At 46.2% G+C, this 17063-nt stretch overlaps 1 protein-coding gene across 1 annotated transcript in view; it reads left to right on the plus strand.

The window, feature by feature from the left end:
* The window catches only part of GALM (galactose mutarotase), a 49724-nt gene that overhangs the window by 14773 nt on the left and 17888 nt on the right, over positions 1-17063 (plus strand). The window contains exon 4 of the mRNA XM_032881942.1: positions 5621-5702. Within this exon, the coding sequence (XP_032737833.1) occupies positions 5621-5702 (82 nt within the window). The remainder of the gene's footprint in view (positions 1-5620; positions 5703-17063) is intronic.

Here is a 17063-nt window from a genome sequence, read left to right on the forward strand (position 1 = left end):
GTATTACGCAGAGAATTATCCCTTTCCCACGTGTCCAGACAAGGAACTAGCTATTTCAAGAACTCCCTCTCATCTCTCTGTAACATGAGCTTCCATTTGCTTCCTCATTCCACTCCTACCCCTCGAAATTTCCAGTTAAGGCATTTTTCCATCCTTGGAACTTTAAAAATGGGCTTGGCTCAGCCCCTTCAGACGTGCTGCCAACATTTGTGTTCTCCAGCGTGCAGCTCACCGGGAGAGTGCTCGAGAGACACTCCCCACCCCTCAGGTAATCCCCTCTACGCTACCTGATTCTCTCCTAATGGTACTACTTGAGCTCGTCCAGGAGGCTGTTACATGAGGCAGAGTAGAAAGTGTAGCTAAGCTCTGTGGACTCTACTACTTCCTCTTCATCTGAAAAGCCATCATTGTCTACCGTACTTGAATCGCTTTGGCATGATCTCCTACCACAAGATGATGTTCACAGCCAACTAGTAATATCTTGCATTTTTACACTCTTAGGAGTCTGCTGACGATGTGCTGCTTTTTTTTTTCTAGGATCTTTCCAAATAGCACGAATTAATTGGCTCTTATGTAATTTCCAAAGTTCTCCCCTTAAAAATAAGAAAGAGGATTCTAAACTTGTCTATCTCTTATCCTCAGAAACTTCCACCGTCCTCCTTAAGATCTTAAACTCAGGGGTGCCTGGATGGCTCAGTCGTTAAGCGTCTGCCTTCAGCTCAGGTCATGATCCCAGAGTCCTGGGATCGAGCCCCGCATCGGGCTCCCTGCTTCTCCTTCTCTGTCGGCCAGTCCCCCTGGTTGTGCGCGCACCTGTGCTCTCTCTCTCTCTCAAATAAATAAATAAAACCTTAAAAAAAACAAAAACAGACAAACCAAAAACCGAAACCCAAACAAACATGCCCAGCCCTAACAGGTTCTGCAAAATGTGCATAAAGACCTTACTTTTTATAATAAGTTTGGAAAGAAACTTGACAGAAATAGAACAAAATATTAGTGGTTTTTTTATAGGTAGTAGATTGTGGTGAGTTTTCACTGTTTTCCACATTTTTATATACTTAGGACATCCTATTTTATACTCTAAAGAAATAGATTCAGAGATGGAAATTATGCATTGAATATGTATCTGCCGATGTGTTCCAGTCAAGGAGACAGAAAGGGGATGCGGGTTCACTGAGGCTCTGTCCATTAACCAGGCAGGAGGACCCTCCCAGATCACAGACCACCCTCCACAGTGTTAACCCCCTTCTGTATACTGTCTTAATGAGTGCAGCTGGAATCCACAGCCACTAGCTTCAGGGTTGAGGATGGGAGGGGGCCAGAGAGTGGGTGGCCACTCACCGGGCCTGGGGCCCAGGGGCCTTTGCAGCTTCGGAACATCTCTTACCCTACCCAGGAAAGCATTATTATGTGTCTTCAACCCTCCCCAGGGAAATAACCCAAAACGTGATTATTTAAAGTGGTCAGCTCATCTTGTGCATTTTCTTGTTGCTTGTTTATTTGCTTCTTAATTTAATAAGCAGTGTGTTTGCATTACCTGGGGCCAAATTCTGACTCATCACTTCTAAGTTTGAGTGTTGGTGGCCTGGGGGGAGGACCGAACTGTGTTTTTCTTTTTTCTTTTTTTAAAGATTTTTTATTCAGTTATTTGACAGACAGAGATCACAGGTAGGCAGAGAGGCAGGCAGAGAGAGAGGAGGAAGCAGGCCCCCGCCGAGCAGAGAGCCCGATGTGGGGCTGGATCCCAGGACCCCGGGATCATGACCTGAGCTGAAGGCAGAGGCTTTAACCCACTGAGCCACCCAGGTATCCCAGAGAACTGTGTTTTTCAAAGAATGGAAAAGGTATATAGGTTGTAGGTTGTTTGGGCTTTGTTGTTGTTTGTTCTTTCTTTATCTAACCCCAAACTGGGCCATCATGTAAGAAATAGGGAAGCAGCCTGGGGGAATTTGAGATGAAAGGCAATAGTGGGATTCCAGCGTGACTGGGGAGATACGTCAGCAAGGACCCGGGTTCTTCCATCTTTCCATTCTGCCTCTTCAGTGTTTTGGGTCTTGTCTTCAGGCTCATCATCTCCTGGTCACAACATGGTTGCCGCAGCTCCGGGAATCACATCTTCATACAGTCACACTCCAAGGCAAAAAAGGACCTATTCCCTTTGTTCATATCTCTAATATTCCATTTTTAAGAGTAAACAACACTTTCCCTGAAACTCCCCAGTTGACTTTGCCTCCCATTTTATGAACCCAGAAGTGTGTACCAGCAAAGGAACTGGACCACCATGATGGGTTTAAGCCAGTCAAAATTCACCTGGTGGGATTAGGGAGGGCATCTTTTCCCTGAGCATACGGCCTAGCACAGGACAAATCTACAAGTCAGCGCTCTGCCAGGGGAAAAGGAGGGTGCCCGTAAGGGTGTTGCTGTGGCTTTGGGGCAGTATGCGAGTGTCAGCGCTCTCCTGCTAGAGGTGAGCAGAGCTGAATGAAGGCGGTCGTGGTGCAAGGCATGAAGAGGTCTGTAAAGCCCCGGGCAGGGCACAAAGAGCTTTATAAATGATTCATGCTCTGAAGTAGTAGCCGCTGACCAAAGCTAACCAAAACCAACAGTGAACCTAGAGATGACTTCAAGAGCTGTTGGTGGGCCAGCCTTCCTTGCCAGGTTTCCATCGACCTAGAAAGGAAATGAATCCAGCTGGAATATTCCACCAGAGTGGACCATTGCATTATTCCAGGTCAGAAGAATGATAAAATGAAACCTGCTTCCCTTTCATAAAGGAACGTAGGTGCCGCTTGGTGACCCGAAGCCCATTAAGGGAGTGGCTCTCTCATAAATGTTCCTTTCTTTCTCCCCCCACCAGGCTTCTTCCTAACTTCTCATCTGTTTATTTGGTGTGTGATTGAATCATTTTCTTCCTGCCCTAGTGCTACAAAACAAACAGAAAAGGGAAATTCCTAAGAAGCTTTATTCATAATAATAAAAAACTGGAAACAAGCAGAAGTCCACTAAATATTCCTGTAATGGAATACTACTCAACCTTGGACTGAGCATTGAGCAGACGGAGCCAAGAAAAGAGTCCCCAGTTCTCTTATCTCATCTCTGCTCCCCTCAGGCCCAGAGGCCCCTTCAGTGCTGGCAGGAGCCCCAAGGCACGAGGGGATGGAAAGAGGGGGACCCCGCCAGAAGGGACCCCCTCTAGTCTAGGGCTGCTCTTGGTGGGGGGGCAGACCCCTCCCATTTTAGACCTGCTTTCTCAGGTCAGAACACAGACCAAACGTATGACTAAGGTAGAGACTGTGGGTGCAGAGGAGAGGCCTCTGCCCTGACCTTAGCTCCTGTCTACTCCCACCTTGCCCAGGTGTACCCACCAGGGGACACAAGACCAGGGCAGTTCTTGAGAAACCGAGCCTTCTCAGAGTGTAATTAAAGCAATTTCTGGCCTGTTAATTTATTTTTCTTTTAAAGATATTTATGTATTTATGTATTTATTTGACAGAGAGCGAGAGAGAGAGATCACAAGTAGACAGAGAAACAGGCAGAGAGAGAGGGAAGGCAGGCTCCCCGCTGAGCAGAGAGCCGGATTCAGGCCTCGATCTCAGGACTCTGGGATCATGACCTGAGCCGAAGACAGAGGCTTAACCCACTGAGCCACCCAGGTGCCCTTCTGGCCTGTTTAGACATAGATTGTCATGGTCTCTAAAATCCTGGCGTTTCTCCTCAGGAAGACTCCATTTGATTGTGTGGGCTTAAGTCTTTCTGACTAGAGGGTCTGTTTCCATTAAGGAGGGCTCAGCCTCCCCTGCTGGCTTCTCAAGAACCCAGCCCAGCTTTCTGTCTAGGTTAGCTCAGAGTTTCTCAGCCCAAGCACACTGACATGTTGGGTCAGACAATCTCTTGGTCGCAGGACTGTGCGTTACTAGGGCGTTGGGCAGAATTCCTGGCCTCTTCCCACTAGATGCCAGTAGCATTACCAGCCCCAGTCATGACAATCAAAAATGTCTCCAAGAACACTGTCCAGTTTTGCCCTATGACAAAATCATCCCCCGCGGAGAAGCACTAGTCTCACTTATTTTTGAACATTCGCCAAGCAGAAGCCCTCTCCCGGCTCCCCATCCATGTCTTCTGCTGTGAAACTTGAAAATAGACTATTAAACTATAATCCTTTTTATCAGAAACCTGTGCGTGTCTTTTCCAATTTGCAAGCAGCTTAACACAGCTCTACTAAACTGTTCTTCGCAAGAAACCTGGAAAAGGTGGAAAAAGAGCATCGTTGGCCCAGTTCTACCCTGAAAGACAAGAGATTCTAGGTTAAGGGACTTCCCTGGGGCCACTTGTTGAGAGCTGAAGCTAGATCCTGGGCCTTCTGGCTACTGACCCGTCTTTTTTTTTTTTTAAGATTTTACTTATTTATTTGACAGACAGAGATCACAAGTAGGCAGAGAGGCAGGCAGGCGGGGTGGGGGGGGTGAGGAGGCTCCCCACTGAGCAGAGAGCCTGATGCGGGACTCGAACCCAGGACACTGGGATCATGACCTGAGCCAAAGGTAGAGGCTTTAACCCACTGAGCCACCCAGGTGCCCCTACTGACCCGTCTTTGACTCCCCGGGGAAGGCAGGTTGCATCTTTATTTTTTATTTATTTATTTTTTAAGATTTTATTTATTTGACAGAGAGAGAGCACAAGCAGGGGGAGGCAGAGGGAGAGGGAGAAGCAGTCTCCCCGCTGAGCAGGGAGCCCGATGCAGGACTCAGTCCCAGGACCCTGAGTTCATGCCCTGACCTGAAGGCAGATGCTTAACGGTCTGAGCCACCCAGGTGCCCAGGCTGCATCTTTAATGGGAGAGATGGGCAAGCCCTCAAAAGCAGGAAGCCCAGTTCTGACTCCCAGGCTTCTGTCATGTGGTACAGAGTAGGTCCTCTGGGTGGGAGCCGGGCCAGAGAAGGGGGACAAATACCCCACCTCCAAGCCTGGAGGCAAAGCGTTGGCCATCCAACACTTGGGTGTTCCAGGTCAACAACTCTGGCTCTTCTGTTTGCATGTGGGGAGAGTGGGAGCAACCCCTCTGCTAATAAGTCAAAGTTGAAAAGTCTTTCAAACCACCCATGTCTCTCTGACTCTGCACAACTCGTAATTCCACGTAGGAAAGAAGATGCGTGCTGGGGTCACCCCTGAAAACGTCTTCCAAATGCATCAGTTGCTATGTTGAGGACCTATCTACCTATACTTAAAGGAACGTAGTAATCATCGCCATAAGTCAAATGGGAATTCTAAAGTATTTGTCAGTGCCTGAAAACATTTCTGCAAGGAAGTTAAAAAGCAAAAATACCTGGGGCACTTGGGTGGCTCAGGCGGTTAAGTGACCGACTCTGGATTTCCGCTCAGGTCTCTGGATTTCCGCTCAGGTCGTGATCTCAGGGTTGTGGGATCAAGCCCTGCGTGGGGCGCCTCACTGATTGGGCTTCTCTCTCCCTCTTCCTCTGCCCTTCCCCCCTCCTCACTCCTCCTTCCCCCTGGCTCATATGCTCTTTCTCTCTCAAATAAATAAATAAATCTTTTTAAAAAAGAGCAAAAAGACAAAAGAAGACTAAACATTAGATCTCTTCTTTCTCTACCTCCTTCCCAGGGTTCTCCAAACATATATGACCATGAAATCACTATAGAAGCTGATACCTTTTTGCCCGTGGATGAAACCCTGATTCCTACAGGTTGGTGAACTCCAGCTTTTTTTATGGGAATGCAGAGCCGCCCTGTGATTGGGAGAGAACTGAAACCTCATTTCCCTCAATTTATTTTCTCTGTTGGCCTGCCAGATTGCCTATAATTACCATGATGAATCGTTTATGTTGGTTAAGGTTGAGTGACCATATAATTAAACACCCAAGCCAGGACACTTTTGAGAGGGAAAAGGGGTGCTGTTAATAATTAAGCTGGGGCAACAGGGCAGTTGTAAGCAAATTGGGTCAGACGGCCATCCTAGCTGAGCCTTAGATGGCAAGAGTTTCTGTTAAAATGTAAATCAGCTACTTCTTAGCACCTCAGCAGAGCTTAATTTACCTGAGCATTACGTCACCAGTGCAGAACTCCGACAGAACACAACGTGGTTTTTTATGGAGGAGGAAAGGTCGTACCCTGGGCAAGATCAAAGCGTCTGTCACCTCTGAGACAGAGTTGGGGGGGATGGGGTAGCATGGGGAGTCCAGAGTATCAAAAGGAAAGTTGAGGTGTCACCAAACTCAAATCTTACAGGTGTGTGTGTGTATGGTACACCTGCTAGCTTAACTGGATTGAGATCGTCTTGGTTATTATTATTTGTGATCAAAACTATCTTAGTTCAAATAAGCAAATCTATAGACCCATAGAGATAGAAAGTAGATTAGGAGGTTGCCAGGGGCTGAGGACAAAGGCGAATGGAGATTGACAATTGGTACAAGATTTTGGGCGGGGGTGGGGTGGGGTGGGGGGGTGGGGGTGATGAAAAGATTCTGGAATTAGATAGTGGTGATGGTAATATCCTGTAAATACACTGAACACCTGTAAATACACTAAACACTACTGAACTGTGCACTTTAAAAAGGTGAATTTTGTGGTATGTGGATTATATATCAATTAGAAAGAAAAAAAGATAGGAAGGAAGTAGAGAGAGAGAGGGGGAGAGAAGGAGGGAGGGAGGAAGGAACATACAAACATGGCTCCTACCTTGTCTCCAGGATTAAGTGGTGTAGATTTGTATTAGATCACAAGTGCGCCGCCATCTGCCTCCAGGGATAGATGACCGCAAGATGGCGGGTGGGGGTGCCGTTACTTGTGGCAGCTTGTAGAAATTCACTTGAGGTGATTAACCCAAAGCGGTAGTTAAATATTCTTATTAGGATTTCATTAAAATAAGGGCTGAGGTAAGTGTAGAAGGCTTAGCAAAGAAAACCAAAGTAAATAAAAGTAGAGGATGAAGGGAAAGAAGAGCAGAAATCCAGAACCACGCAGACATTTTTGCATCAGTTCCTCTTCTCCTGGGAAGAAGGGCTGCTGCCAGCTGCCCCTTGGCTGGCCAAGATCTCCTGCGTGTGTCCGACAGAGACCTAGAGGTGTTATGTCAGAGCCCTTTTGTCAGGGCACTAATATCCTGTGGTCCACTCTCTAGATATCCATTCCGAGCTCCAGCATTCCATCAGCCTGTCTTCTGGTAGCTACTTGTGGAAGGTCAGGAAGCCCTTTCCCCTTGTTCCCACTCCCTGGAAGGGTGCTACTAATTTACTTGTCTCCTCTGTTGATGAAGATCTTAGAATGACAGAATGAGCACTTCGAAGCCTAGGCCACCATCAGAATGAAATAATCAAGTTTTACATCACCACTAATAAGATGTCTTGTATCCTCCTTATATGATGTACTAGAAAAGCACATCATCTGTGTCATATTCTGTCAGAAATGCCTAACCTCATTCCATTCAGGAGAAGGCATCGTTTGAACCCAACTGAGGGACAGTCTACAAAATAATTAACCAGTATTCTTCAGGAGTGTCAAGGTCATGAAAGACAAAGCAAGACTCAAGAATGGTCACAGAAGAGACTGAGATAAGGACAACTAAATTCAGTGGGAGATCCTGGACTGGATCCTGAGCCAGAAAGGGGGCGTTAGTGGGAACGCTGGTGAAATTCTACTGACGCATGTAGTTAACAGTATTGAACCAATATTAATTTCTTTGTTGTGATCATTTTACCATGGTTATCTATGATGTTAACATTGGGTAAAGGACAGGTATACAGAGATGTGCCTTTTTTTTTTTAAGGTTTTATTTATTCATTTGACAGAGATCACAAGTAGGCAGAGAGGCAGGCAGAGAGAGAGAGGGGGGGAAGCAAGCTCCCCACTGAGCAGAGAGTCCGACATGGGGCTCGATCCCAGGACCCTGAGATTATGACCTGAGCTGAAGGCAGAGGCTTAACCGACTGAGCCACCCAGGCGCCCTCCCCCACTTTTTTAAGATTTTATTTTTAAGAAATCTCTATCCTCACCATGGGGCTCAGACTCACAACCCTGAGGTCAAGAGTCGCACACTCTACTGACTGAGCCAGACAGGCACCCCCAGAGATGTACTATTTTTATAATCTCTCTGAAGTCTAAAATTATTTCAAACTAAAAACATTTTTTTAGGGGTGCCTGGGTGGCTTAGTGGGTTAAGCTTCTGCCTTTGGCTCAGGTCAAGATCTCAGGGTCCTATGATCCAGGCCCTCCTGGGGCTCTGCTAAGCCGGGAGCCTGCTTCCCCCGCTCTCTCTTTCTGCCTGCCTCTCTGTCTGTCAAATAAAGAAATAAAACCTTTAAAAAAAATTTTTTTTTTTTAAAAAGCCTAGATCTCCAAGTAGGATATTGTTTTAATTTTCCTGGACACCTGCCTTACTTTATAGGCAAGGGCTTTTTAATTTTGGCCTTTTTAAAATAATGGGGTTGCGTTTATGGCCACTAATTCAAAATTTTTATGAGGAAAATGGTAAGAATGTGAGCATACGAAGGCAGCAACTTCCAGGAACAGCAGGAGGTAGAAACCCATAACTGTAGGGACTACAGAGCTATTTAGAATAATAATGAGAAATCAAGATAAACGGATTAAGAATTTTTGCATCGCAGTTTTCCTCCTCCAAGGCGGGGTTTAAAGGCTTTTACATTTATCTTGGTAACATGTGTCATCTTCTGATATTTATGTGACTCGACGTGAGGATGAGTAAGCTTGCCCATCCTGTCCTAGATGCTGCAGGATTGCATTGGAACTCTGTCTTGCGAACTCCAAGGGGGAAATGGTGGTGGCTCCTGTTTTGCGACTGATAAGGGAGAAAATGAATTCAGTAGCTTCTAGGTGGAGGTGATGGAATTAGTGTATATTTATTTGTGTATACTTATAAAATCTTATGCTGTCCTGTTGCATTTTGATCAGACGAAAAATCACAAAAATGCATAATTCATGCCACGTAAAGATTATTTGTCACGATGGTGAGAGAAAATTGTGGCAAAGCACGGTAGAGCTTAACATGTAATCCAATGGAATGTTGAAAACTCGTTTAGCACAGGTGTGCACTGTGCATGGTTTTAGGATCAAATTCTGTACTTTGTTTTAATTTTGAACACCTGTGAAGCTGAGTAGGGCTTTAAGGGCTCTGGACCCTGGGTGGCAAGAGCTCTGGTTTTGGTCTGGGATCTGCTGTTAACTTGCTAGGCAGCCTTCAAGTGTATGTGTAACGCTTTAACATTTAACTTCCCTACACCCTCATTTCCTTTTCTGCAAATGGGAGGGATGTTGAACTCAATCTGATTTTATGGATCAGTAAATTTTCTTTAAAAAATAATTTGAGAGACTTACATAGGGTTGCCCAACTTTTTTTCATTTTGCCAAGTTAGAAAGCCATCATAAATATAGGGCTGTTAAAACTAATGGGAAGTATGTATACTATATTTCAATTAAAAAAAATAATTTAAACTAACCTGGGTAAAAATGAGGAACAGAAATAAATAGATGAGTGGTGTCTGGCTGGTTCAGTCAGTAGAGCATGTGACTCTCAATCTTGAGATCATGAGTTCAAATCCCATGTTGGGTGTGGAGCCTAGTGAAAAAAAAAAAAAAAAAGGAAGAAATAGACTACATTTATTTTTTTAAAACCCAAGCTGTCATTTATAACCACCACCTTCTAAAATATTTTAACACCACAAAAGTGAGGAAATTTTAATCTCAGAATAAAGAACTCCCCCTTCAATTGAATTCATCTTGCTTTTTAAAGAAATGTGATAGATTGTCCAAATATATCTGTTTTCTGTAGACCAGTAAAAATGTTACCACGGACTTAGGATTGTGAACCAGTCTGAAAGATCACTTGTAGCTCTTACATTCTGTGATCCCATGAGGCTCTTAATATAACATCTTACTGCTATTTTTCTGCCGTCTTTCACATCCATTTTGGATTTGAAAAAGTTTGACAAAGTTCATGAAAGTAATAAGTTGCAACAACTTTGGAGCACATGCGAAAATCCGTTAAGTCTCTTTACCTACCTATCCATCCGTACGTTAGCTCAGTCCTATAGATGTTATATCTGTTTGCCCAGTGACACTTAACTGAAATTATAGGGTTGTTTCCTCTTCCCCTTTGTCAGAAGTGCATGAGAAACAAGTGAATTGTATATTAACTTTGGAACTGCCTCCAAAAATGGGCATTCCCTTCCAGTCTGCCCTGCCCCGATGGAAGAATTCACATGTCTGAGCCTCTTTCAGCCAAGAGCAAATCTCTGGGAGCCTGGATTTCATCAGATTCTTAACACTGACCCAAAGCCCATGAGCACGAGGCTTAATTCTGAGACCCGTCCAAAGTCGTTTGGTCCTTTGGAAATGCCTCCCCTCTGCTGCTGGGCTCGCCAGGAGTCGACAGTCCGGTGGAGGAGTCAGCCAGAATATTACCCATCAACCTGGAAAATGTCAGGAGAAATAGAACTCGGAGACTTGACTTGGTTCAGAGGAAAAGCGCCGCTTGGGGGCTCCCAGATGGAGGAGGTGAGAGTTAAGTAAAACCTGAAAGGGCAGGTGGAGATTTGCTAGGCAAGGAGGAGAAAGGTGCTAGGCCGGCCTGGAGTTCAAGGCTGATCTACACAGGGCAGACTCACAGGTGTTCTCGAGTCCAGTCTTAAACTTCCGGACATTCAGCCAGAAGTGGACTCAACCACAAGGCCACTTCCTTGAGACGTGGTACAAGAAACCTGTTAGACCAGCCACAGTCCGTTAAGAGTTCTGGGTATTGATACGCAGTATCTAGAGATTGTGGTTGTGCTGAATTGAGAAAAAGGAAGATACTGCTTATTTGTGAGGTGAAGTGAAGGCTTATGATAATAACAGCTAATATTTCAGAGAGGACTTTATACATGATAATCCACAGCAGAATCCAATAAGGTTGGTTCTGTTCATTTCTCTTATTTAACAGACAGGGCACCTGGAGCCCGAGAAGTGTCAGTAACCCAGTTAACAAGTGGTGGGAAGCTGGGATTCAAACTCAGGCTCTTTACTACACCTGTAGTAAAGCTCAGAGTTATTCTCCGTGCCCCTCAGTAACCTCAGAGGTCCCTGTGCTATTGCAATTAGTACTTTGTTTGGTGACGCAACCCTTGTCCTGCTTGATCTTGGTCTTCTCGTCCACCAGCTCTTGTCATGAACAGGCGCTTGTCAATCTCCCCTCTTCCTCTGTGCATGCTGGGTATCTCTGCGGAAGGTGGTAGGAGGTCTACCAACAGAGTGGAAGAAAAGCTTCACCACGTGCCTGGGTAGCTCTCAGTGATCCAGAAGATTCACTTACAGTGAAATGCCTCATTGAAGCAGCCCGGTGTTGGGCAGTGAGTTCATGCTAGACCCTTTGGGCTCTCCCTGGGGCTGCCGCCTGGTCTCAGGGAAGCCCTGCAGAGGTTGGTGAGCTATGCTGGTCTTGTGTGTGAATGGCTTTCACTCTACCATCAGTTATTTTGGGCACCATCCCCAATCTCTGCTTTCCACCCCAAATCCTTGTTTGTATCTTCGGGTTTTTGTTTTTTTCTAAAGATTTTATTTATTTGTTTGTTTATTTATTTATTTGACAGAGAGATCACAAGTAGGTAGAGAGATAGACAGAGGGAGGGGGGAAGCAGGCCCCTTGATGAGCAAAGAGCCAGATGTGGGGCTCAATCCCAGAACCCTGAGATCATGACCTGAGCTGAAGGCAGAGACTTAACCCACTGAGCCACCCAGGCGCCCCTCTTTGGTTTCTTTTTTAGATTTCTCATTTTAGGGTCATAAAAATCCTCATTGTTTTGACTTGGAGCACTCAGAGCAAAAAGTCTTTCTCATCATCGTTGTATGAAAGAAGAAACCGAGAACTCCTTACATGCTCCCGATATCCCGAGAAGAGACAGCCACCAAACATGTCTGGAAGGGTAGCTCCGCAGGAGAATTTGGGGTGAATTTGGAGGAAGCTCGGGGCAACATTGTATAACCATGAGGGCTTTTATCAGATCATTCTTTGAATTCTGTGTGGGTTTGTCCCAAATGCTGCTTCTGACAAATTACAATTTCTGTAGCTTCATTTGGCCAGCCTTCTCTTGACTTTCTGCCAGCGCCCCCTGGGCTTGCTTCGAAGCTCGTGTCTTTCTGTGATACAAAGATATTTAATAGCCCCGGGCCCTGTCTTTTGTGACTATTAATTTATACTTACGCTTGTGTTTCTTTTCTTTTTTTTCTTAAAGATTTTATTTATTTATTTGACAGAGAACACGAGTAGGCGAGAGGCAGGCAGAGAGAGAAAGGAGGAAGCAGGCTCCCTGCTGAGCAGAGCCCATGCAGGGCTCCATCCCAGGACCCTGGGATCATGACCTGAGCGGAAGGCAGAGGCTTTAACCCACTGAGCCACCCAGGTGCCCCTGTGCTTGTGTTTCAACTCCTTCTTTTTGTTTTCCCCTCATAAAAATTGTTTCTGAGGGAAATGCTGATGCAAATCTAAACTTCGCGGGTGTTTTTCACCTTGGTCATAGATATTCGGTAAATAATTTTTCAGGTGAAGGGAAAATCCATTGTCACGAGAAAGTAGCATCTCTTAGTGTACGGTAGCTGTAAATCTGTGGCTGAGGTGTTCGGTAAAATGGGCCTCCCCCCTCCCCCGTGTGTGTGGGGAAGGGGCAGAACCTTGGCCTCCATTTTGCCTGTTGTAGGCTTGCCGATGGGGCGTGATCACACAGACAGGAAAGGGTTGCCTTGGCATACAGTTGGAGGGAGCCAAAGCGAGTACATATCATGAAATCCCCTTGCCTTAAGCTCCTAGCCCCCGCTTAGACCTCTCCCTCAGACCGCGGGGAGGCTCTGGCTCCTGCTTCGCTTCTGCCTTTCTTCCTGCTGGCAGTTTGGGGAGCTTATAAAATGTCTTCAGCCCTTTCATCCAGTAAGACACAGAAGACAACAGCCTGTATTACGTGGCTTCCTCACGCCTCCCTTTTTCTGTGCTCCTATTAAAAAGCTATCCTTTTCCCAAAGCTTAGGGGAAAAGTCTCAGCAAGTCTTCAAAGGGGCCCGTTCAAATAATTTCGTCGCACACACCGCTCCCCTGCTTTCCCCTTAGAAATTTCTGCCATTCCGTCGTTCCTGGAGGCTTCCAGGCAAACGCAGGCAAACAATGTCCTTTGTGTGTTAGGCTGCAAGACTCCAGCATCTTTGCTTTTCTCTGGGGGTAGAAAATAAAAAGGAAGAAAATTGGTTGAATAAAAGAAGAGAATCCATCACCTCCCTCCTGAAGCTGCTGCTCTGGATGTAATTCTGGGCACTTTGGAGTTGGCAGCGGTGTTGGGTCCCGTGGTCCTTGCTCACAGGTGTCTCTGGCGCCACCACCGGAAGGGCCTCTCTGCAAGGATGTGAGCTTGGTTCACCCAGAGACCAGGAGCAGCGTCTGCCGCGAAGCCTGCAGGCTGGGTTTGCGTGTCGGCAGTCAGCAGGGCTTTGCTTCTTCTGAGCAGATTCTCTTCCCTACTTAAAAAAAAAAAAAAAAAAATGCAGCCCATAGTGGGAAATTGCATTTCCCACTACTTAGGACGGGCTCCTGCTCCATTAACTGGGACATCTTCAGATCTTCTTGATGTCTGTTTCTGTTCGTTGTTGTCAGGGCTGTCCCTGTAGTTACCCCAAAGTGCAACTCCCAGAAGCTGTTTATCAGGGCATAATCGGTGTCCAGAGGGAGAGAACATTCCAGTGCCGGATCTCTGTGCAGCCATGCTGGCCATTTAGCTTCAGGACCCGAGTTCAGTTGTCCTGTCCTGGGGCAGCAAGAGGAAACCGGTCCCTGCAGCCCTGCTCAGGTTCGAAGCCCGCTAAATGTGAGCAGGTGAGAAAATCCAGGCCTTCTGTCTCCCTGGGGATTAATTCATTCCCAGGGTTGTAAACATTACACGTCCCCCTTGCGCTTTATAGAACTGTGAGACTCGGAGGCAGTGTGGGCGACCTGCCCAGTGAGATATTATCATGTACACAACATTGTGCAGAACCAAGCACGTGTCTTTATAGGCATTTTTTTTTCCTTTTAATTTTGCTGTTCTTTACTTGCAGTCGTAGATGAGGAATGAAGAAAGCAAAACATGAATGCTTTGACTAGGTTTTTGCCTCTTAAAGTAACATTAGTAAAATTCTATCTTATTCTTTTCCTTGAGAAAAGATACCTTTCATTTTTATAGAAATCTACACAACCCACTCTGTCCCCCGGCCCATCTGTGTTCGCTTGCTGTTCTTACTGCTCTTGGTTTTTGAAAGCGCCTTCTAAAATTACATGAAAGCAACCCTGTTTTGACAAAATTAGAATTCTGGTACGAAAGGCTTACCATGAGGCTGTGGAGAAAGGCCCAGCAAAAACCTTTGTATTTTATTTCACCCTCTCTGGGTTCAGCCTACAATCTGTCAATTTTATAATTACTTCTCTAGGGCAAGTCCAATTCTCTGCCCGGGAGAAATAACAAATTCTGAAGTCGTCTCCCAGTTCAAAGACGGTGCAAATGAAGACTGTTTTGATCTACATGTTTCAATCATTCTGGAGCTTCTTACAGAAAATTCCTTTAGACTTTCTATGATTCTGAAATGTTGGGCATCATACTCGCTTCAAACCTACATCAGCATGTGTCTTCTTTCTTGGCTTCCCACTTCCCACCACCCGGTAGTATTAGTCATCAGGTGCTGCTGATTTTTTAAAACTAAGACTGTATTTTTTTTTTTTTTGAGAAGTTTTAGATTCACAGCAAAATAGAGCCAAAGGTGCCGAGTTGTCCCATATACCCATGCCCCCACATAGGCACAGCATCCCCTCCCTTTTCAACATCCCCATGGAAGTAGAGCACTTATTATGACTTGATGAAACTGTATCGACATACCGTCATCACCCGAAGTTCAAAGTTCACATTAGGGCTCACTCTTGGACAAATGGGTGATGACATGGGTCCATCATTGTGATAGCACGCAGAGTACTCACTGCCCCCAAAATCCTCCGGACATATTAGCTTCAACCATCCGTCAGTCCACTTCCTCTTTCCTTTTGAGTCTCCCCTCCCCCCAGTATTGGTAATCATCAAGGCATGCTGATTTCTAACTCGTAAGTATTTCTTGAATCTGTTTCCTCAGTGTGTATTATTGATTATGTGGTTCTAGTTCCGTCGTCACTATCCTGGTTAGGCTGTCTTGTCTTGCCTAGATCACTGCCTGGCTTCTATTATGCGTTTTTCAAGTTGGGATCAGTGAATGAACAAATCAATCTGGAAAATAGCTAACTGGAGGAAAAAAATCTCTTTAGCTCTAGCTTGCATCTGGTTACTAAAATCTATCTAAAATGCAGATCTTGCTTGCAAACCCTACAGCTTAAAAACCTTTTAGGCGGCTCCCAGGCCACACACCAGCTGCCTCCCAGACCCACCATCTCCCAGCAGGCCTCACTCATACCCCACACACCTGCCACCCACGGGGACCACCCAACTCCCCCTTCTCTGTTGCATAAACCCCTGCTCTTCAAGGCTATACTTTCTCCTTAGAAATCTTTTCCCCACTTCCTGGAAACAATAGATTCTTTGTTGTTCAAGGGTTTGTGTAATGACAGAAACTGCTCAGAGCTCCCCCTGTACCCGGAGCTCCCCTTTCTTATCATCTTCTCCACAAGTCTGCCTGAGATGATCTATCAGGATTTAGTTAGGGGGCTAAAGTAGGGAGCTGGAAGTGAGCTTCAGGCTTGCTCTTTTTGGCTTAAAGCTAGAAAACTATGCTAAACACAAAAATGAAAGAGCCAGGCTGTATATTCTAGGAACAGGTACTCCTTCCTTTCCCTACACTTAGTCTCTCTCCACTCTTCTCGCTTCTTGACATTGTTTTCAACGGAGCATATGAACACAACAGTGCAGGATAGCCGGGATTCAGAAAGCCTGGGCACAGGTCTTGCTTCTACTGCTCACCAGCTATGCGCTTGAGGCAGCCAGGAACACCTGCTGGGCCTCGTAACCTAATCTGCTAACTCTCATCAGATGAGGGTTACAGCAGCTGAACTCCGAAATCCTGTCAGTTTCTTACCCTGATTCAGAGACTCCTTGGAACCTCTAACCCAGATATCCATAAGCAGGACCCATACATGGGTGTCTGGGAAGATGATGAGAGATCTTTGGGGGCTTCCTGGGCCCCCAAATTCTGTGTAAACCCTTGTATGAGCTGATCACCTCATTGTGGTCCTCAGAGGGTTTGTCTTGTGTGTGTGTGGTGGCGAGGGTGGGGGTTGTCTGGTCTTTCTTCCTCTCTCAAGGTAATGATAGTTTATGGTTATCCTACTCTATTATCATATATAAGCTAGCCATTGTTTTGGAGGCAATAGTGTATTCTCTTTCCGGTAATCTTCAGGGTGGCTTTACGGGTTTTTTTGCTAATTCATCACGAACTGATTTTCTGAAGGCAGCTAGAAGACTAGCTAGAGGCGGAAGACGGCACTCCCAGAAGGAAAGTGACTTCTGCAAGTTTCCCTCTAGAGCAGCAGCAGCTACCAGGGGTGAGGGCTGGAGGGCCTGCTTCTCTGTTTCTGCTTCATCAGATGAATGCAGTTGCCTTTCCGTATCCACCAGCCCATGGTGCAGTCAGGACTCCAGACCTGGCCATCGGTCCGTGGAGTACAGGGGCAGGCAAGCAGCAGGGGCCTCACCGTAGGCGGGAAGCCAGAGCATGGTGTCCTGGTTGTCACCCTCGGCTCTGCAGTTCCGGAGACAAGCACCTCTAGCTGTGGGCGTTCTCTCCAAGTTCTTCTTTTTCCGTTCTCCCTCACCGGCTGATAGTGGGCACCTGCTCTGTGCCAGTACTCCGCCAACCCCAGGGAAGCCGTGTTGAACAAAACGGATCTGCCCTCAGGTGCCTGGGTGGCTCGGTCAGTAAGCGTCTGCTCAGGTCAAGATCCCAGGACCCTGGGATCAAATCCCTGCTTAGCAGGGAGCCTGCTTCTCCCACTCCTACCCCCCCCCCCCCGCCCCGCTGCTGGTGTTCCCTCTCTCTCTCTCTCTCTCTCTGTCAAATAAATAAATAAA

This window comes from Lontra canadensis, unplaced genomic scaffold, assembly GCF_010015895.1.
Source record: "Lontra canadensis isolate GAN:19392208 unplaced genomic scaffold, GSC_riverotter_1.0 scaffold78, whole genome shotgun sequence".
Classification (NCBI taxonomy): domain Eukaryota; kingdom Metazoa; phylum Chordata; class Mammalia; order Carnivora; family Mustelidae; genus Lontra; species Lontra canadensis.